The following is a 20,919-nucleotide window of genomic DNA, read 5'->3' on the forward strand; positions in this document are numbered from 1 at the left end:
GCCAAAAAAAAAAGGGGATACAAGAAACTTTTTGCTACACAAACAACCAAAAACTCCCAAATCGATAACTACTTCGTTTACATCTCCTCTCGGCCCTTGCTCAGATCGACCTCCATCAGCGGCACAACCTTGGTGCGGCAGATGAGCTTGTGGCCGACGTAGAGAACGAAGAAGAGCATCAAGCTGATGTAGTTGGAGAAAAAGTCGGCAGTGTTCCACTCGATGAACACAGTGAAGCCACAAGTGATGGTGATGAGTGCTACGAAGAAAGCACCGTAGTACGACAGGTAGGGCTGGAGAGGTGCGAGGTAGGGCAGCTCCTCGCGGGGAATGTTCTGTGCCTTCATGATCTTCTGGAAGCGGATGTGGCACACGTTGATCAGGACCCAGGTGATGAAGCACGAGGTCGAACTGACGTTGAGGAGCCAGTTGAAGACCTTTTCTCCGCTGGAGGAAAGGTTGATGTAGGCGATGAGGCCCATGACGGAGCATGAGGCAACGGCAAAGTAGGGGGTGCCGTACTTGTTGGTGCGCTTCATAAAGGCAGGGGCAAGACCATCCTCAGCGAGAGCAACCATGATACGGCTACTGGAGTAGACGTTGGAGTTGGCAGCTGTGAGGATGGCGGAGAGGAGAACGGCGTTGATGATGTCAGGGAGGACCTTGACACCAGCGCGGGTAGCCACAACGACGAGAGGAGAGGCAGAAGCATCCTGAGCACCGCTGTCGAGGGCGGGGTCGTTGAAGGGCACGTTGATACCGACAAAGAAGACGGTAGCCATGAACAGGCTGAAGATACCCCAGAAGGTCCAGCGGATAGCCTCGGGGATGGCCTTGCGGGGGTTGGCAGTCTCACCAGCTCCGACACCAACGAGCTCGGTTCCCTGGAAAGAGAAACCAGCGGTGACGAGAACAGCCCAGAAACCGACAAACTTGCCAGTGGCGCCCTCAATGCCCATGTACGTGTTTGCGACGCCGGGGTCGTTCCAGTACTTGAAGCCAATGTAGCCCTCGTCGCCGACACCAGCGTTGATGCAGATGGAGAAGATGATGAAGCCAATGATGGTGACGACCTTGATCATGGAAAACCACATCTCAATCTCACCAAAGATACGCACAGGGACAAAGTTGAGAGCCGTAAACAGAGCCCAGAAGACGCTGATCCAAATGGCGATGCTAAGCTCAGAGTCCCAGTACTGAATGATGATACCCGCAGCGACAAGCTCTAGAGCAAAGGTAATCGACCAACTGAACCAGTACAGCCATCCCATGGCGAAACCCAAGGTAGGATCGACAAAACGAGCAGCGTAGGATGTGAATGAACCGGTAATGGGAATGTAGGCGGCCATCTCTCCCAGGCTGACCATGACGGAGTAAACGACTGAGCCCATAAAGGCGAAAGCGACGAGCAGAGACACAGGACCGGCCTTGACGAGAGCTGGACCTACACCGAGGAAAAGACCTGTTCCGATGGTGCCGCCAATGGCGATGAATTGCAAATGACGAGAGCTCATGGCTCGGTCAAGACCAGCCTCGCCAGTCTCGACATCCTCCTTGTCGGTCTTTGGCTTCTTGTCGTTGCTCACACGAGGGGACTTTTCGTCCGCCGAAGAAGAGTCAAACATTTTTGACGCTAGTTATTTCCGTAAATGGAAATAATTTATTTTTATGTGTTGTGTCAAGTGAGGCTGATGATGATATGATGCGAAACGAAACGAAACGCAAAAAAAGATTATCTCTCTGCTCGCTTGAAGGGGAAAAGAGGAGAGGAGGGAAGAGAGAAAATGACACGAGATGAGATGAAGAGGAGTGATGTGATCTGATGTCGAGGCAAGCAAGCAAGCGAAGGAGAGAAACACCGAGGCCAAGTGGGCTTGTTATGTAAAAAAATTGAAATGTCAACCGGAGATGGCATATGGATACGGACAAAGTGCGTTGCAAGGGCATCTTGAATGGAGCCCCATTAGAAAATTTCGATATCGGAACAGGCCAGACTCATTCATTAGTTCAGTTGGTCAGTGTAAGTCTACAAGTTGAGTGTGAGTGGTTCTATTCTCTTTGGGGTTGATGTTTTTTTGCCTCTCGGGAATGAGCGAAATGCAGTTTTTTCTTCAGTGGAAAACTCATGATGATCACTTTGTTTCAAGGATGTAATTGATCATCTGTGCTGTTTTAATTCCCAACTTCTTCTTACAGTTATACACATATATCAGGCTATATCTCCCAGTTCATGAGACATAGAATCAGGAGAGTTTCGATATGCAGCCTACACTCCGATCCAATGTCACAGCAAAACATCGCGAGATTTCTTAGCTGCCTGTTGCATATTCAGTAGTTCCCGGTTCGTTACCGGTCCAAAGTTCCCGCCACTAAAAAGAATCCCTGCCGAAGAAAATTCGCAACGTCAGGGGTCTTGTCTCTACGCCACTAAAGAAAAAATCCTTGCCACGGCTTTGTCCGCTGCGAGAATTAAGAACGTCCAATCAGATCTCCAAAAAGTCTTGTCAAATTTTACAGTAGTGGCTTGATTCTGCATGTCAAAAGCCACGCGATGTTCCAAATGCTACCAGCTTCGATTTGTTCTATGCAGCCTTCTGAAATAGGACACCTTTTTGCTCATGGATGGCCTGATTTGGGTTGGAACTGTCGATATTGCAAACAAGGGTTATTTTACGAGGCTAGTAGGGGGAGAGAGGTCTCGCCAAGCAACGCGGCTCTTTTATTGCGCGCAGTTGAAGGAACCTTTTGCCGACGACAACCTCCCATCTCCGAGTATCTCTGCCTCTGTATGTGAAGTGTGATGACTCTTTGAATGCAGTCATATATATCCGTATCGGAGTGCACCGACCACGAGGATCGATATGTAATCATTACAGAAACCTGGGAATAAAATGGACCTGACAAAGAATCCCTGGTTGGTGTCCGAGTTCAAGTTCATGTTACGTACAGATTAATGGAAATAAGCATCCATGGCGTCAAACCGTTTTGAGGAGAACCTGGTTTGCTTTCAAGAGTCGAGATTGGGTCTTTTGTGTTTTCATTATGTACAAACTCTTTCTTCTCCGCTTGGCATGAGTTGTCTCGTATCCCCAACCTTGGGGATGGGGATGGGGATGGGGAACGAGCGTTAGAGGTTACGGGCCGAGATAGTAACGAATTGACTCATGAGTTGATCGTGTTCCGATGTGATGGTACGGGTATTATTCGTGATGCAGATTGTGACAGGTTGGGTTTGCCCGTAGCTAGTCATTCAATCGGATATCAGCCTACCACCCCCAGTCCCAGTCACATCCAACTCATTCGTCGTCTAAGTAACAGATGCCACGTTCAAGTCAAACCCCTATACTGCGTTATTAATCCCATACAAGCAATCCAAACCAAGCTCAAAAGAGTTCTTCTCCGTGCTTGTCCCCATGGTTCGACAATCTTAATTCTTACCTACCTTGTTCTCCACCAAAGCTACAGCCAACCGTGACAAACTCTTTGGCGATGGAGTTGTGTAATGGCTGCAGATATCGTCTGGGGTTATTCCCATTTGAGCTAGGATCGTGATAGCAATGCTAGATTCGGGAGATCTTCCCGCAAGGGGTTTGTTTGCATGAGGTGAGGTCCATGGCTCATGTCCGATAGGTTCAGCTGGGACCGCTGTTCTATCTTTGACAGCTTCCTTTGATGAAAGGTGTTGGTTCTGTTTTGTTAGTTCTTGCGAGTTCAAAAGGACCTTGATTAGAAGTGTTTATGTGTCTATCGCCGAGAGTAAAGTGAGCTTCAGGATGTTGGTTGCGGTGTAGTGCATGAGAGTCTCAATATCACACCACTCGTGGTTCGTGATGAAGCAGCGACGCAACGAAGAGGCCACTTTGACGGTCTGAGAACATTCAGCATGGATAAATCTTTTTCATGTTCTTGAGAGGATGTCTACGTGGCCTATTAGACCAGCCATCAGCTGATAACCAGCCATCAGCTGATATAAGTTCACTGCAATTTTAACCCCCCACCAAGCTCGACACAACTTGTGTAAGTGGAAAAGGTTCTCTGCAAACAAGCCCGATGATGATAGGTCAGCTGCATGTCGCTTATGTAGCACTGTACATCGATTTACTGCGATTTTAAGCAAAGATCCTGTGGCTTATGAAAATAAAAGAGGACGAATCGATCTGTAAACTATTTCCGCATCAAAAAAAGGTACAGTACTACCCTCATCACAGTCACAACGCTGGGTTCTACAAGTCATCCCCGAACTATTTTCACTGCAACTTTAACCCCTATCAGCCTGATACTTGTCAACAGAAAAGGTTTCCGTTAAGCACTGGCGATCATAAGAAGAAGACATTGCGGTCTGTCAGTTGTTAGACATTCTGAAGTACCTACAAACTGTTAACCCAAGTGTGGTACGTGACCAAGCAACAAAGCGACAAAAATGGTACACAGAAGTCCAGACAACATTCAGCATTAATAGTTCTGCCAGCTTACTGCCATGCACGTATATGCGCCCCAACAGACCTTTTGCATGGCATTCTACTCTTCGAGAAGACATGCGAACCTCTATAGCGAATCAGAAGCAGGAATTCTATCTCTTGAGGAAATAGCAGGTTATAGGAAATAAGCAGGATATGCGGGTATATTTTTGCACTGCAATTTTAACCCCTACTGGCTTGACGTTTGTCAGTAGAAAATATTTCCTACGAACACTACCGATTATAATAAGAAGACATCACGGCCTGTCAATCGGTAGCTGTTATTCACAAGTTGTTAACCAAAGTGTGGTACATGGTCAAACAGCGAAGCAATAAGAAAGGCAACCGGAAGGTTAGGTACCTAGGTGGGCAGCATTCAATATCAATGGTGTTCAGCTCATGCCTGCATACCTTCATAATTTGTCTTGCATATTCTTCCTCACTGCAATTTCAACCCCTCGCAAGCTCCAAAGTACTATGTACTAAGAAAAGGTTCTCTGCAGACACTGCCGATGATAAAAAGGCAAAGCCATCCATCCAACACTACGGCCCGTCAATTGGTAGCCTTTCGAAAGCACCTACAAGCTGCCAACCTAATTGAACCCAATCGGCTAATGCCAGGTACCGAAATACCTTAGGTAGTACCTAGGTAGGTAGCTTAGAGCGGTCTGTCGTGACGCGTGTGGTGGTATCTTTCAACATTAGGCGAGCTGCATTCGTGACAACTCACAGCGGACAAATACTATAGAGCTGCCTCACAATACTACCACCTTATGATAGGATCTTTATTTGTGAGGCTATATCTTAATTGCTATAAGCCAAGAATTAAGCTTATCACCGCCAGCATCCCTTCCTTGAAAACCCTTGAAACAAAAGCCTGGCACGTCGGCAGGACGGCACTTTGCGAAGCCTCTAGCGGCTCTTAGCAGCTCTTGTCCAGCGCCGTTCAGCTGCTCAGGCCCTGTAACCACAGGGGATCTCAACACTTATTGGATGCTGCAGGCTTGGCTAAACCGGATGCCGTTACACTCGTCGCTCTAGGTTGGACGAGCTGGTGCTTCAATGACCTCATCGAGACGGGCCAAGCTCTGTGATGTCTTTGATTTCTGGTTCAAGAGGCAGTCGCAATCTTGGAGGCCCCGCCTGCCTTTTTCTCAAGTCTGTCGCGCGCAATCATGATGTTTGCAAACTGAAAACCTCCCTTCTCTATGTTTCTCTCTGACATCCATCTGATCAACTCTATCAAACATCCATCGACTTAATCATTTTCGCCTTCTTCTCAATTGCTTACTCAACTGCCGGCAGTGATTAATTAGCTTCGGCTTTTGTATTTGCGTATTCCACGACACCCCTGTGCTGATCCCTTAGACCCAATCGCGACGCGGAATTAAACACCCAATTTCCCGTCGATAACTCCATCGAGTCGTCGCCATCATGGGCGAATCCGACGCTTATTACAACGGGGGTCAACAGCAGCAGTATAACGGCGGTTATCAGCAGCAATACCAACCTCAACCTCCTGCTGCCTCGTATCAGGCGCCTCCTCAGCAACCATACCAGCAGCAGCCGTACCAGCAAGGTCCTCCCCAGAATGGCACTGGCAATGGCAACGGCTACATGCCCGCCCAAGGATATAATGCTAACGAAAAGGGCTCCTTCGACGAGCAGTTCAAGATCGCGAAGCCAAAGTACAATGATCTCTGGGCCGGTATCCTCCTGATCCTCGTGTTTGCCGGCTTTGTAGTCGTCTCTGGTCTCGCCCTTCAAGGTTACTCTGCAAACAAGGGCAATGCTGGTGATGGAATCTACAACAACAAGAACGACTTCTCTCCCAACACTAGTACCGTTATTCTGTTCATGTTTGTTCTCGCGGTTGCCTTTGTCCTATCATATGCCTACGTCTGGATGGCGCGACTCTTTCCCAAGCAGTTCATCTGGGTCACTGGCATTCTCAATGTTTGCTGGGCTATTGGAACAGCCATCTTCTATCTCTGGCGCAAGTACTGGTCTGCTGGAATTGTGTTCCTCATCTTTGGTCTATTCATGGCATTCTGCTTCTGGACATGGATCTCACGAATTCCCTTTTCGGCCCTCATGCTCAAGACCACCATCGATGTCAGCAAGAAATATGGCCATGTTTATCTTGTCAGTCTGATTGGAGGCATCATCGCCACGGCCTTCTCAGCTTGGTATGCCATCACTCTGGTCGGAATCTACGTGAAGTACCAACCCGCCCAGGATAATCCTTCTTGCGCCGACGGTGGTTGCGGCAAGGGCAAGGTCATCGGTCTCATCGCCTTTATCACCTTTGCCATGTACTGGTTCTCCGAGTGGCTCAAGAACACCATCCATACAACGATTGCCGGTGTTTACGGCTCTTGGTACTTTAACCCTCACAACTTTCCCAAGGATGCCACCCGCGCCTCTGCCAAGCGCGCCCTGACATACAGCTTTGGTTCCATTGCTCTGGGTAGCTTGTTGGTTGCCATTATCCAGTTCCTTCGTCAAATCTGCAACGCCGCTCGCAATCAGGAGGGCGCAGACGGAAGCTTTGTCGGATACGCCATCTTCTGCTGTATCAGCTGCTTGCTGGGTCTTTTGGAGTGGGCTGTCGAGTTCATCAACCGCTACGCCTTCTGTCACATTGCTCTCTACGGAAAGGCCTACTTTGCTGCTGCCAAGGATACATGGAAGATGATCAAGGACCGAGGAATCGACGCTCTAATCAATGTAAGTAAAACCATCACAATCTCCATTTCAACCGCTAACTTGTATAGGACTGCCTCATCGGACCCGTACTTTCCTTCGGCGCCCTCTTTATCGCATACGCCTGTGCCCTTCTCGCCTACCTCTACCTCTACTTCACCGACCCCGCCTACAACAGCGACGGCCAGTACACCGCCGTCGTCATGGCCTTTTCTTTCCTCATCGGCTTCCAGATCGCAAACGTCTTTACCACACCTATTTCCAGCGGTATCGAGACCATCTTTGTCGCTGCTGGTTGGGACCCCCAGGTCATGTGGCGCGATCACCCGGAGCTGTACAATGAGATGGTCAGGGTGTACCCCAAGGTCCAGCAGGTCATTAAGGACCGCTAAACTGGGGATATTTTGAACCGGAAAAATGAAAGAGTATTGTCTGGCTTTGGAATGATACCATAGAAGGATACTGGAGGAAAATTGTACTTTTCGCATCGAGGAAACCCGTGCTTCGTGTAGAGGTGTGTCTATCGCTTTCAGAATATGTAATGACCCATCATCTAATACATAATAACCTATTCATTACGCGTACTTTGTTTTTCACCCGTAAAATAACATTATATGTGTGCTAATCGAGTCATCAGTAAGGTGATCACCACGTTGCAACTTGACAACTTCACTCAAGCTTCATCTGTTCACCAAGACAAACATCACCTCAAATCTAGACAAACCCAAATACAGAAATTATAAGGAGTGGTATTCAATAAACCGCTATCCAACCATTATCCAAAACGCCATACCCTCGCTATCAATCGTACACTTATCTCTGCATCCCAACACTACCTCCTCTCCACCCGTCCAAGCCTCTCCCTCGCACCCTCAACAACACTCCTCCTCAGCGCCGGCCCCTTCACATCCTCCCCCTCTCCATCAGGAACAACAGTCCATTTCTTGGCAGACCCTTGCATTCCAGCCCACAGATCCGTGGGGAGATATTCGCCTACATCCTGCCGAAACGTCTCGCGCGATGCGCGGTCCGCGTCGAGAAGCTTGTCGACTGAGTCTTGGGCTTTGCGCCATATGTTTTTCACTTTATCGTCTACTGCGCGGCGTCGCTCGACTTCGATGATGAGACTGTCGTACGCACTTGCATATCGCTCGTAGAATTCTTTGAGTTGTTGCATTTCCTGCAATTTGGAAAATACACTCTCCTTTTCCATGTCCCATCGTGATTTGAAGTCTCCTTCTGCAGCGAGGTAGTCAGCGAGTCGATCGCCGATCTCGCCGAGCACGGCGTACGCTTCTAGCATATTCGAGTACGCCTGTTTTGAGATGTCGTGCTGTTCCTGCAGCACGAGGTAGTCCTGCTCCATTGCCGTGAGGCGTTCCTGTATTTCTTGCACCACATCGTTGACTTCGCCGGCGTCTTGGACGACTACCTTTAGCATCTCGGCGCGGTCCTTTGCGGTGTTGGGTTCGAGGTCTGAGACGTTGGATTCCTGCTCGGCGATAACGCCAGAAATGGATACGCCGTCGTTGCCTTGGGTCTGTGTTACTTCTGCGGCTCTACGTCGCGCGAGAGCGACACCGCCTTCGGTTGTTCGGATGGCTGTGACGCACATGTCGAAGTGGTGCGTTAGGGAGACGAGAAGCTGTGCCATGTTGGCGGAGTGGTCGACAAGGCCTTCGAGAAGCTCAAAGGTTGGGAAGTGGGTGTCATCGTGTGTCAGGGCTGGGGTATCGGTGATGATTTTTCTGAGATTGCGAATGTCGGTGTCGAAGCGGAGCAAGTCGCCGTCAAAGGACTGTTGAATGACCTACTCTGAGTCAGCGGGTGGTTGGCGATAGCTTTGTTGTGGTGGCTTACCTGTAGCTCCTGGATACTTTTCTTCATAGCCTCTCTGACGCCGTGAACACCTCCTTCATCGATAAAGTCAAGAAGGCTTCGTCTCTCTTCACCTTCAGGCCGAAAGACACCTTCGACGCTCGTATCACGGAGCATCTCCATGGTCTGCTCCAGCCCGCCATCGACCAGGTCCATCGACCTGATGAGCTTCTTGAAGTCTCTCTTACCCCAGTCATAAGTACCCTGCAGACTCCTCCTAACTCTAACAAGTATCGTAGTCTGGTCGAGTATAGACTCTTTTAGGAAGCCCGCCTGGGCAGCTAGTATGGCGACATCCTCGTGGGACTGGCGCGCAGCATTTGCGATTTCGTTTGCGCGCAGGACAAGGGTCATTGACGAAAGCGACCGTTTAGCGACGAGGAGATGGTTGACGAGAGTATCGATAGAGATGGACGGCGCGTTGGGGTCGACATCTTGATGGGTGAATGATCGCGAGCGTGATGAGTTAGAGTTAGAGTTAGAGTGTCGAGAGAGCGATGTCGATTGTGGATGCGAATGGCCGGACGAGGCTCCGGATGAACCTTGTCGCAAAGAGGTAGCGGAAGAAGAAGCCATGATGATGAGTAGAGTTGAGTCTGTGTCAAAAAAGTATGTATCGATTGGGTTGAACACAAAAAGCTAGTAATCACCCATGGCTACATATTGAGGCTTTGCGCGATAGGTTAGAATAGAAAAATAATGAAAGAGTTAACGATTGGATAGAAAGATGGAAAAAGAAGAAAAGTAAAGATAGATGAGAGACGAGACGAGACGAGACGAGATGGGAAAGAGAGAGCTTGATAGCTGAAGCGATGACGGAACTTGTGATAAGCTTCCGTTATCGCAACGGCTCCACTTCCTTCTAGGCAGCTGACGCGCCCTCTGAATGGAAGCCAGTAGCTGACTCGTTAGGGACCAAAGGCCTGTCTTGTTTAGGCGTCTCGGCAAGTTTAGAGCCACTTTTGTAGGCTGTCTCAGGTGTCTCGGGCCTGTAATAGTAGCTGCAAGTGTTGGTCTCGGGTCCATTAGATTAGTTTCTGTCTGTTTGCAACCAGGAACGTGGACGGACACTTGGCACGTGGAAACACAAACAAAGAACAAGACACCGCCATTTCTAACACTCATGTCGCAATTGAGACAAACAATGTAATTTATAATATAATCCAATTGCTCTGAAACAATCTTGATATCTCTGTTTAAAACAATCGTTCGTATCATCGTTCCTAAAATAGTACAATCCACCCAAACGCCTTTCCAAAAGTCATCAATTACCCATAAATGTCAATCATCATCTCGATACCGTGTTTCTTCGAGGTGTGATCATTCTAGAATCTTGTCTAATACGCTCTCTGAAAATGCAATGTCGTGTACTTGTTCTTATCGGCTGGAAGGAGTAAACTCCAGTCGACGGTCGTGCTCATACGGTGTTGGTGCTGGGGAATTGACCCTGGTCGTAAAGGCAGAGTCAATGTGGAAGTAACTCTTGATAGAAGAGTACTTCTCCCCGGACGTGCCGTCATCTTCCATGTATCTATCATCCTTGCGAATGGTAGGCGTTGAAACCTTGCTGTCCTGATCAGGCTTGGTCTCGGAAGACTTCCTGTCCACGACGCGGCCACCTCCAGCGTTGGACTGAGCGTTGTCGAGATCAGCGGCTCCCTTAGAACCCATGCCTCCCTCCAGAAGCTCACCACCCTCCATGACAGTCCGAAGCTCAAGGTTCTCATCCTTGGAGTAGACGCGAACACCAACAATGCAGATGGCATTCCAAGGCTCGGGCATCTTCTCCTCCTCAGAATCGTACTCGTCCTGAGCAGCAGCGGCGTTGGCTTGTGTCAGACGAGGCTTGCGGGCCATGTCGTCACTGCTGTATAGGGCCTCCCAGTCCTCAACAGGAGAGTCGGAAGACTCACCAGCAGAGTCATAAGCAGGTCGGGCACGAGTAGGAAGAGCCTCCTCCTGCTCAACAGCGGCGGGAGGGGCTCCGCTGACAGGTGGCACCTCTTGCTTCTCTTGAGCAGCATCAGCTGTTGTCAAGTCGACACTCTTGGGGGTGAAGTGAGGAGATCCGGTCGAGCATGAAATGACACCATCGTCAACAGTCTCCTCCTTGTCGTTCGACAGCTTGATCTCTTCTGTCTTCTTACTCAAAGCTTCATCATCAGCCTCCTGAGCCTTCTTCTCAGCTTCAGCGGCCTTCTCGGCCTCGGCCTTGGCAAGTCTCTCCTTCTTCATCTGCTCTCGCTCAGCCTTGACCTTGGCGTTGAACTCCTCGTCCAGACGAGTCTGCTCAGCTTCCCACTCAGCGCGACGACGCTTTCGCTTCTCAGAGTTCTTCTTGGTCTGCTGCTTGGAGACATCTCGGTTGGTAGCACGCTTCTCCCACATTCGGCGTCGCTCCTTCTGACGGCAAGCAGAGGCCTTCTTCTGATCCTGCTTCATGCGCAACTTGGTGACCTTATCCATGTGATCCCAAGCCTTGCTGTGAGCAAGATCGTAGGCGTAACCAACCTGAGCAAGCTTCTCATTCTCGACTCTCTGAGCAGCCTCGCGCTTAACAACTTGCTCAACGGACTGAGCGTTTGAGTCACGCTCACCAGTTACCTTGAGGTAGACGACATAGTTGCCAGCAGCAAGATCGGGCAGCTCAACAGAGACCGAGCGCTCCATCAGGTAGTTACCATGGGATCGAACGATGTAGTCCTCAGCATTGGGACTATCCTCGTAGTGGAGTCGGAAGTGAATGCGGAAGGAGTACTGGCCGTGGAGACCCTTGAAGTATCGTCCATCAAGTTGCGACAGGACCAAGACAAGGGGAGTATCTTGTGTTACCTTGATGTGAAACTTCTCGTGGTACGCTGCCTTCCAAGGAACATCAACGCCGATCCATCGCTGGCAACATCGCCAATCGCGATCGCGGAAGAGGCGAGTACGGTCAAAGTGAGAGTACTTGCGGATGAGATCCTCGTAGGAGATCCAGAAGACTGAGTCGCTGCCAAACTTGTGGTCGATCTCCTCCTGTACCTCAGCAGTCCACTCCTTGGAGCCATCACTCCAAGCTCCCTCCCAGATACCCTTGCGGACCTTGCCCCAAGGGTTACGGAGCTTGACTAGACGTTGGCCGGACTTGAGGGTGCGGGCGTCGAGAACGACGTAGGCGTGGCCCTCAGAGATACCATTACGTTCACCGTAGCCATGCTCGAGCAGACCAGTGGAGGCACCAAAGAGAAACTCGTCGTTGACTCGTGACATCTCCTTGTCCCAGAATTCGTCAATGTCGAGGATATCAGACGTCAGAAGCTCGGTGGTCACACCGCCAGAGAGATCTTCAACACCCTCGCCGATCCAGCCACCAGCCAATGACGCATAGTCACCATGAGCCTTGGCGTAGGCCTTCTCGAAGAGGGGGACCCAAGTCTCATTCTGGTCTCTGCACTGGGCAAAGAAAAGAGCCTTGGAGCCAGTCTGATAAGTCTTGCGATAGACGTATTCGTTGTCTTCTCGATCGATTTGCTGCAGAAGATCTCTCTGCATGCTAGGGGAGTCCCAGCATGGTGACTTGAGATAAAGTTTGTCGTCAATGATGGAGTAAATCCATTCGCCGTCACGGAAGAAGACAAAACCATAAATGCCGATCTTTGTGTCATACGCAACGCAGATCCGCTGTAGGCCTTCTGGTACGCTGGCTAGAGCTGTTAGGCCAGCCATGATCCAGCAGTCGCCTAAGCTTCCCTGCTTGACGTCACCACCGCTAACTTCTTTCATGAAAGTCGGCTTCTCGAAAATTTCATGAACTCGCTTGACAGCCTTGGGAACAGCGGCCTTGGAGCTGAGCAATGTCGTCCTGTTGAGCTCGAACTTTTGTGTTCCAAGGTTGTTCAAACAATGGCCCTTTTCGTACTTAAGATCCCAGTCCTGGCCGTGCGTTAGCGCCATATTCATGCATGGGTGATCTGGGGTCTCCCAGAATAACTTACCAAGTCCCAACCGGGGTCTCTGTATCGCATATTCACTCGCTTGCATTCTTTAATGATCTTTTCGACTTTTCGTCGACACTCCTCAGCCGCTCGCTCGTAACCGGCCGATAGAATCTCATTGGAGTGGTAGGTAGCGGGAGGTTGCACAGGGTCGAATGGTAGGACGGCGAGGGCCTTGTGGAACTTGCGCTTGGAGAACTTCTTCCAAATCTGGTTGATGGACTTTTGGGGTGGAAGCTTCTTCTTCTTCTTCTTTGTCTTGTCGTTGTTGTTATTGTTGCCAGCGGGTTGGGCGCGAGGCCGACGAGGGTCGTCGGACTCTTCTGATGAACTGTAGCCGTGCATATTGATGGCTGAGAACGGTAAACCGTTTGTAAGAGTAGTGTTCTCCCAGTGACAGGAGTCGGGGTGGTAGATGTAAAGAGGTGGAGGTATCCTTATTGAGGAACAAGATAAGGACAGACCAAAAAAAAAGTAGTAGTATGTAGAAAAGAGATGGTAGGAGCAATGTCCCGATAACAGAGGAGGAAAACGAAAAAAAGGATGAGCGAAGCCGGAGGACAGAAGGATATATATAGGTGACAAGAACTGAATCACTGCTGGGTGAAGGGAATGGGAATGTTATCGTTGGATGGGACTAGTCCTCCGCCACCAGCTTCACAACAGGGCCCATCAACTCAAGACCCAGCCCTGCAGATTGTACTGTGCAGCTACACCGACAGACAAAGGGGAGGCCATGGCGAAGCTCGTCATATTCCTCGCGACCCGAGCTAAGGCAAGGTGTTGAGATACAGTACCGAGTACATACAGTTTCGACAGCCATCCTCGAGAGACACCATTGACGCACGGTGCACTTGCTGTACCGGGTAAGGGCCACTCTACCGTGTGGATTGGCGGAGACGAGAAGCAAGGGTCCTGCTGGCGTCTCCATGTCCCCCGGAAGTGGAAGTGTAGAATGTACCTAGTACCAGAAGAAGGACAATGTATAATGGCTTATCCCAGCAGCCTACCAATTTCATGTTGAGACGGGGAGGTGGTTTCGAGCCTTGCATGACACATGGTGTAGAGCATTCCCCCTTCTGCAGCTCGTAATTCCAGACCGCTCTACTAATCTGAATGCCCCTTGGCAGAGTTGTCAGTTGGCCATGCGACCTATTCAAGGTGTGAACTGGAGTTTTGTTGACAGTTTCTTTCATGACGGACAGTCCGATGACCGGTTGAGACCCGCTGGTTACAAAGCAGACAGTGCTGTACTGTACAGCAAAGCGAAGCAAAGCACGACATTGCATACCGAAACTCTGGCGTGTCAAAGATCTGTTAATCTTTGCCATCCACCGTCGCAAAGACCACCAAGTGTCCGTAATTCCGATTCGTCGAAACAACGAGGCTAGAAACTCCTGAATCGTTGAGCTCGGAAGCAGGGGATGTGGGTCGTGTTTTTTCTAGGGGTCCAACCTAGAACGCTGTCAGGGTCCTGGGGGCATCCTTGTTGTCTCCTTTAAGGTACTTTGGCGAGGCAAACAGTGCGGGAGGGACCCGTTTGTCAGACGGAGCATTCGAGGCTGCATGTCTCATCTCAGCAGGTGATAGGTGTAGAGGCGCATAGAAACCGGTCGTAAGGGTTGTGCTCGCCTGAGGCCTTCAATGCGATAAATGACTGGTCGCGAGTGTCTCACGGACGCAGATGGCTGGAACAATTTAGTCTGGTTGCTATAGTGCTTTTCATGAGTCGCTAATTCCGCCGCTGGCGACACCATGCTTCTGGAACAAAGAGGCGGGAAAAAGAACAGACAGTTATCAGTACAGACCACGAGGTACTGTACCTCATCGATAGGGTGATAAGCGATTGACCTATGAGCGGTGACGGATTGGCCTAGTCCGTGGTGGAAATGGGTGGCAACGCTTCCGAGAACGGGGATCTGACTCTTTTTTCTTTCAACCCCCTTCAGTGCCTGGGTAAATCAGAAAGATGGCGAGCTGATGTGCGCAAATCCATTCTCTTCACGACACGGCGCCGGTTTCATCGTTGATCGAATAAGACACTCCCCGCATTCCCGATCTTTAGCAAGTGTATTAATTGCGGAGATCGAGAGGTCTTTGATGGAGAGAGATAACGGGTCCTCTGGAGCGTTGATTAAGCAGGCGCACAACAGAGCCTCAAGTTGTGCGGCGTAGCAAACCGACGACACAGTAGGTGGGCGGAGCGAAACAGGCAGCCCTCGGGTCTGGTGGTGACTCGAGTTGGTACAACACAAGGTCCGATCGGCGGTTTCTTTTTAGCGCCGTCGCGTAGTTCGGCTCAAAAGCCAGTGCCAACACGAATAGCGTCTGACTCGAGTATCGACAAAATCTGGGGTTAGATTTCTAGGTCTTTGGACGTGGGTTTCGAGCATGGGACTTGGTTGTCTAGTGGGTAGCAGAAAAGTTAACATCCCAGCCTTGGTGTACAAAAATAAATAGCCTAAAGGGCATGGTCCAAGTAGCTTAAGCTGACCTAGTAATTTCGTCTCTTATGCTTCCAGCAGCCAGCTTTTCTGATACATACCTTGAGGCATGGGTCGTATGGGCGGGCCTAGCCTAGCTAGCTAGCCTCGTGGCCTTTTTGTCTACATGCAACGCTGACATGAACTAAATTAACTTTGTCGTAGCTTGGGCGTATCGCAGTTGAAATTGCGACTCCAAAGTAGCAGTAGGATAGGCAACATTGTTGATACCTGGAGCTGATGTTGTGCGAGGCCTCAAATGTCGTTCAGCCGCGTTTGGTTTGCTCGTTGCTGGCGGGGAAGTGCATCTGCATGATGCATGCAACGGTAGGCAAGGTTGAAAAAGAGATAAACAAGGGTCGTCTTATCGTAGGTAGCCTCGACTCTGCCGCAGAGATATACCCCGTTAGTCGCGCAAGCTATCATCTGGCCCTAGTAGGCAGGCCCAGCATGCGCCGCTTACCTCCCCGGATTTTGATCTTCTTTGTTTCCCCCTCACTTGTATCAGATGCTGTGATATCCCCACAAGCTTATCTGTTGAGGATTGTGGTGTTGTGTGACATGTTCGTTGCCAAGTGTCATGGTTGGGGCGCCGAGACCATGTTGAAGACCGTGAGCGAGCACAGTGCTGGTCGGTAATACGCATCGAAATGACGCAAGATTTGCTGTAGATGAAGAATTAAAGCTTTGGCAGTAGCGCAGATGTTGATGATAGGTGGTGGTTCAATGTCAAGGTTGTCAGTCCCAACACAGAGGTAATTGTGGGGATGACCACAGCCACAGGCAGTCGAGGAAGGAACAGGGCTTTGAAGATTAATTTTTTTATTTTGATATATATTAAACTATTCGTTGGTTCGACGAGAGGTGACCAACTAAGAAAGCAACGAATATTCTGAACCAAGTTCTGTCTACCTGTCATTTGTTGTGTGTATGTTTAAGTATATGGAGATGAGGGTTTGATGCGTTACTGCATCGCTGTTGCGGATAGAGAGGTGTGACTCATCAAGGTATTAGTGATGTATCAATCTATGTCATGAGGGAAGCAGTATATCAAGAGTGAATAAACAAAAATATGATGTTCCATGCTCTGTAACGGTATACCGACAAGACGATCTGGTCGTCAAGATTGTAACACGGGCGTTTCCCGAGGGCCATAGTGGTCAACGGGACAAGTCCGCACGATGAGATATATAACTGTCAATACCACTTCGTTCTAGAAACATATCAAGACAACTCTCAAACAAGTAAAATATACAAAATGACTGTCATTCACATCGGTATGCCTCTCAAACCTCATCTCACGACACCCTCTTACTGCCCAGTCCTCTTCAAGTTCTGCGCCGACGTAGACGAAGCCCACCGTCAAACATTCATCAACGAACTCAAGACTCTCAAAACACTATCATGCGTCAAAGACCAACGTCTAGTCGTAGGCGGACCGTCCATCACAGATCCCATCGCTCGTAGCAAGGGCTATCAAATCTGCCTGTTGAGTTTCCATCCGAGCCCTTCTGCGTTGGCCGAGTACCAAGCGAGCAGCGAGCATCACAGGTAAGTTTCTTTCTTGCACTTATACGTAAAGGGTTTGTGTTGATGGTTTGCTACAGGGTAACAAGTCAGTATTTATGGCCGTACGCTGAAGATGTTACGAGGTTCGATTTTGAGGTCGATGAGAAGGATGAGGATTCATTTGAGAAGAGTTTTGGTCTTGTTAGATAAAATTGATACTTGTATGAATGAAGACTTGATGCTATTGATCAGTTTGTGTTAAGAAATCCCTTTTCATGTTCAATTGAGTAATATCGTCACACGAAGACAATGTCAAAAGATAGCCTTCGGCGGCCGGCGGCCACAAAGTCTCCCCGCAGTTGAAATGCCAAAAAGTGCAAGATTGTTCTAGACAAAAGAAGGTGGGATATAGACCAAATAAAGAAACTTAATCCATTTTTTATTTATTTATATATTTTGAACAATTATTCCAGTCTACATTTTCCCTTTTCCTTTTTTTTTTCTATATATGGTCTGTGGTTTGTATAGCGTCAACACCATCAATTTTTGGTGTATTATATTTTTCAGACGACTTGGTATAGTCAGTCTCTCTACCCTGGACTAGTTTATTTACTTATTATATCATTGCAGTGTTCCATTTTCATCTTCTTATTCTACCAATCATTCGATACATAGAACCTACCTCGATATCGATACCTCACTCGAGCAAAATTGACAACATGCACCCACTGATCCATCGCCTTCGCCGACTATCGAAACCCAAATTCCTCCACGGGATTCCCAACAACAGCATCTTGATCATCGGAACTCTCATCGGAGTCAATGCTCTGGTATGGATCGCAGTGGCTATCGTCCTACACTTCCACCCCGCTCTTATCTCTCCGGCTGCTCTATCTTATGTCCTGGGCTTGCGCCATGCTTTAGATGCTGACCATATCGCGGCAATTGATCTCATGACACGTCGCTTAATTGCGTCTGGTCAGAGACCTGCGACTGTGGGAACCTTCTTTTCACTGGGCCATAGCACTATTGTCATTGTAACTTGTATCGTCGTTGCTGCGACAAGCGGTGCTCTGAGAGACCGATTTGATGGGTTCCAGCATGTTGGTAATATAGTAGGAACAAGTGTAAGTGCTTCGTTTCTGATCATTCTCTGTATTGGGAATGGATGGGTGCTGTATAAGCTAGTGCAACGTCTTCGTGCAATCCTCCAAGATCGAAGAGATCGTGTGCATCTTGAGGGCTTCGCAGAAGAGGAAACTCAAATTCAGGATCACTTTGCACTTGAAGGTGGTGGATTCCTAACAAGAGTCTTCAAAAGACTATTTCGTGTTATTGACCGACCATGGAAGATGTACCCCCTGGGCGTGGTCTTTGGTCTTGGCTTTGATACAAGCTCTGAGATAGCCATCCTGGGTATTGCGAGCATCCAAGCTGTGCAAGGCACGAGTATATGGCTGATCTTAGTGTTTCCAATTCTATTCACGGGTGAGTCACGATCAAGCTGTTGCTGAGTTGGCTGGGTTGACAGCGCATACGTAACTGGTTCCCAACAAGTTCGGCCTGCTAACTTATGCTCTACAGCGGGTATGTGTATGCTCGACACCACCGACGGCGCTCTCATGATGGCCCTCTACACCTCGAATGCCTTTTCACGAGACGTCGTAGCGATTCTATACTACTCGATAGTCCTAACAGGAATAACCGTTGTCGTCTCTGCCTTTATCGGGATCGTCCAGGTTCTCTCACTCATCCAGAACGTCTCTGACCCTCAGGGGCGATTCTGGGATGGCGTTTCCGCCATAGGAGATCACTTTGATATTATCGGAGGAAGCATATGCGGTGTGTTTGCGGTGGTTGGCTTGCTATCCATCTTTCTGTACAAACCTTGGAGACGACGTGTTGAGAAGCCGAAATCGCAAACTCTCATAGGAAGTCACGATGGGGCCATTCAAGGTACTCTTTCACCAGAGGCCTCACCTTCACCACTAAGCGACCATACTGGCGACTACATAGTCGCGCAAAGTGTTCAAAGACTTGTCTGATGCCCTTGGTCAAAGTTCAACACGTATCAAGGCTTGCGCCAGGCTTGCGACCGACTTGCGATATACTTGCGATATACTTGCGATATACATTTCTTTCACAATGACACAAACAAATGCGACGCCACGACTGGACTCAACAATTCTTTTGCGGGTATCGTCAAAGGCTTATGCACTCATTTATGGGCGTAGAAGAGGGAAGAATACTCGGTTCCTGCTGCCAGAAAAAGCTTGATGATAATTACCTTTTCTGAAGCATATAAATTGGTCGTTCTTCCCCCTGACCCATTCTTTCTCTCTCTTTTTCTCTTCCCATGCGCATCAGTATCTGTTTCTGAACGTATGCAATTGAAATTCACTCCCCAAGTCAGTGTATTTGTATCCCGCGTTCTTCTGGCATACAAGTCTTTTGATATCAATACACAAATGATTCGATATCACTACACAAGTGCCTATATACTATTTTCAGTATAAAGTAAGTCAACAGCAAGTCTTATTTACATTTAATTCTAATGGAAAAGGAGAAAAATGAGTTCAAATACTACCAACGATCCTGGAAAGGAGTCAGATGGTTCCAACGGGCGCCGACCCAACCCCAAGCGGAGCTCCAATGTACTCAGAACGGAGGACATGGGAATAAATCCAGTCGTGGGCGGAGGAGATGACGGCGTCCTTTTTGACAACTTATCGGACCCAACGGCCTTGCTTGTTTTCATCAAGGGGCAAGGCATCAAAATTCCTCGCAATGGCGATCCTCCTACAGAAGACCCCCGCAACGCCGATTATATTGACCTGGAGAATGTTCAGAGAGCAGTGGACAACATGGAGGCATCGCTTAACAATGTCTCTAATCGTCAGAACCCCCAATCTTCCGCGCCCGTCATCTCTCCTCAGCGAGCCGTAAAGAGAGAGCGTCAAGATTCGGATACGGCTCAGCCTGAAGCTCGAGCTTCAAAGAAATGTCGACAGAGTCCAGAGGAGGCTCAAGAAGGAGCCCAAGCTCCAAACTGCGAAGCACTGCGGGCTAGGCACAACAGGAGTCAGAGGCCAGATGGTTGGCATCCGAATCCAATGCCTCAACATATGCACCAGATGGGACCTCAGATTCCTCCCCAGGTACCCATTATAAACGGAGAGCACATGTCCTATGAAAATATGGCACATTTACCCCAGGTACCTCGACAGGTGCCACCTATTCCCCAGATATCTATCCAGATGCCTAGCCAAGTACTTGATATGAATAGATGGCCTGTACACCACGCAAACTTGGTACATATACCTAATACGGTTGGGGCACCTCAACAGCCGATGATGCCTATGCCCCAGATGGGACCTCAGGGGCATCATATGAACGGAGGACAGATGCATGACACAAATATGGCATATATGCCCCATGCACCTCGACAGTGGCTACCTATTCCCCAGCTGCCTGGTATGAATGGGAATATGCACCAAACAAACTTGGTATATGTACCTAATACGGTTGGGGCACCTCAACAGCCGATGATGCCTATGCCCCAGATGAGACCCCAGATGGGACCCCAGATGCCTGCCCAGGTGCCTGGCATGAACGGAGAGCATATGCATCTGTCAAATGTAATGCCTATACAGATGCGACCGGGGCATATGCCAACTGGACAGATACCACCTGGACAAATGCCAACTGGACAGATACCACCTGGACAAATGCCAACTGGGCAGAGACCTAATGGGCAGAGTCCCCCTGGGCAGACCTCAGGGTACCAGAAAAATTGGCCGCTGGAAGCATAAGAGACGAAATTATTAAATCAGCTTATGCTACTTAGACTACGGTCCTTAGGCTATTTATTTTTATAACCTAAGATGTAGGAGGTCAACTTTTCTGCTA

General features: G+C 49.1%; 7 protein-coding genes across 7 annotated transcripts; 4 read left to right on the plus strand and 3 right to left on the minus strand.

The window, feature by feature from the left end:
- Positions 1-77: 77 nt before the first annotated feature.
- Positions 78-1,625, minus strand: FGSG_06508 (uncharacterized protein; the record flags this gene model as incomplete). The annotated part of the gene is made up of 1 exon (XM_011327816.1): positions 78-1,625. One exon carries the CDS (start codon positions 1,623-1,625, stop codon positions 78-80), a length of 1,548 nt encoding a protein of 515 aa, XP_011326118.1.
- A 4,266-nt stretch (positions 1,626-5,891) lies between these two features.
- FGSG_06509 (PNS1 protein) lies at positions 5,892-7,555 on the plus strand (the record flags this gene model as incomplete). Its single annotated transcript, XM_011327817.1, has 2 exons — positions 5,892-7,187; positions 7,235-7,555. 2 exons carry the CDS (start codon positions 5,892-5,894, stop codon positions 7,553-7,555), a joined length of 1,617 nt encoding a protein of 538 aa, XP_011326119.1.
- A 440-nt stretch (positions 7,556-7,995) lies between these two features.
- On the minus strand, positions 7,996-9,617 carry FGSG_06510 (uncharacterized protein; the record flags this gene model as incomplete). Its single annotated transcript, XM_011327818.1, has 2 exons — positions 7,996-8,961; positions 9,024-9,617. The coding sequence occupies 2 exons, from the start codon at positions 9,615-9,617 to the stop codon at positions 7,996-7,998; spliced, it is 1,560 nt and encodes a 519-aa protein (XP_011326120.1).
- An 801-nt stretch (positions 9,618-10,418) lies between these two features.
- Positions 10,419-13,363, minus strand: FGSG_06511 (uncharacterized protein; the record flags this gene model as incomplete). The annotated part of the gene is made up of 2 exons (XM_011327819.1): positions 10,419-12,956; positions 13,019-13,363. The coding sequence occupies 2 exons, from the start codon at positions 13,361-13,363 to the stop codon at positions 10,419-10,421; spliced, it is 2,883 nt and encodes a 960-aa protein (XP_011326121.1).
- A 3,396-nt stretch (positions 13,364-16,759) lies between these two features.
- FGSG_06512 (uncharacterized protein) lies at positions 16,760-17,220 on the plus strand (the record flags this gene model as incomplete). The annotated part of the gene is made up of 2 exons (XM_011327820.1): positions 16,760-17,052; positions 17,109-17,220. 2 exons carry the CDS (start codon positions 16,760-16,762, stop codon positions 17,218-17,220), a joined length of 405 nt encoding a protein of 134 aa, XP_011326122.1.
- A 509-nt stretch (positions 17,221-17,729) lies between these two features.
- FGSG_06513 (uncharacterized protein) lies at positions 17,730-19,055 on the plus strand (the record flags this gene model as incomplete). The annotated part of the gene is made up of 2 exons (XM_011327821.1): positions 17,730-18,498; positions 18,595-19,055. The coding sequence occupies 2 exons, from the start codon at positions 17,730-17,732 to the stop codon at positions 19,053-19,055; spliced, it is 1,230 nt and encodes a 409-aa protein (XP_011326123.1).
- Positions 19,056-19,580: 525 nt separating this feature from the next.
- Positions 19,581-20,761, plus strand: FGSG_06514 (uncharacterized protein; the record flags this gene model as incomplete). The annotated part of the gene is made up of 2 exons (XM_011327822.1): positions 19,581-20,484; positions 20,553-20,761. The coding sequence occupies 2 exons, from the start codon at positions 19,581-19,583 to the stop codon at positions 20,759-20,761; spliced, it is 1,113 nt and encodes a 370-aa protein (XP_011326124.1).
- Positions 20,762-20,919: the final 158 nt, after the last annotated feature.

This window comes from Fusarium graminearum, chromosome 4 (assembly GCF_000240135.3).
Source record: "Fusarium graminearum PH-1 chromosome 4, whole genome shotgun sequence".
Taxonomy (NCBI): Eukaryota; Fungi; Ascomycota; class Sordariomycetes; order Hypocreales; family Nectriaceae; genus Fusarium; species Fusarium graminearum.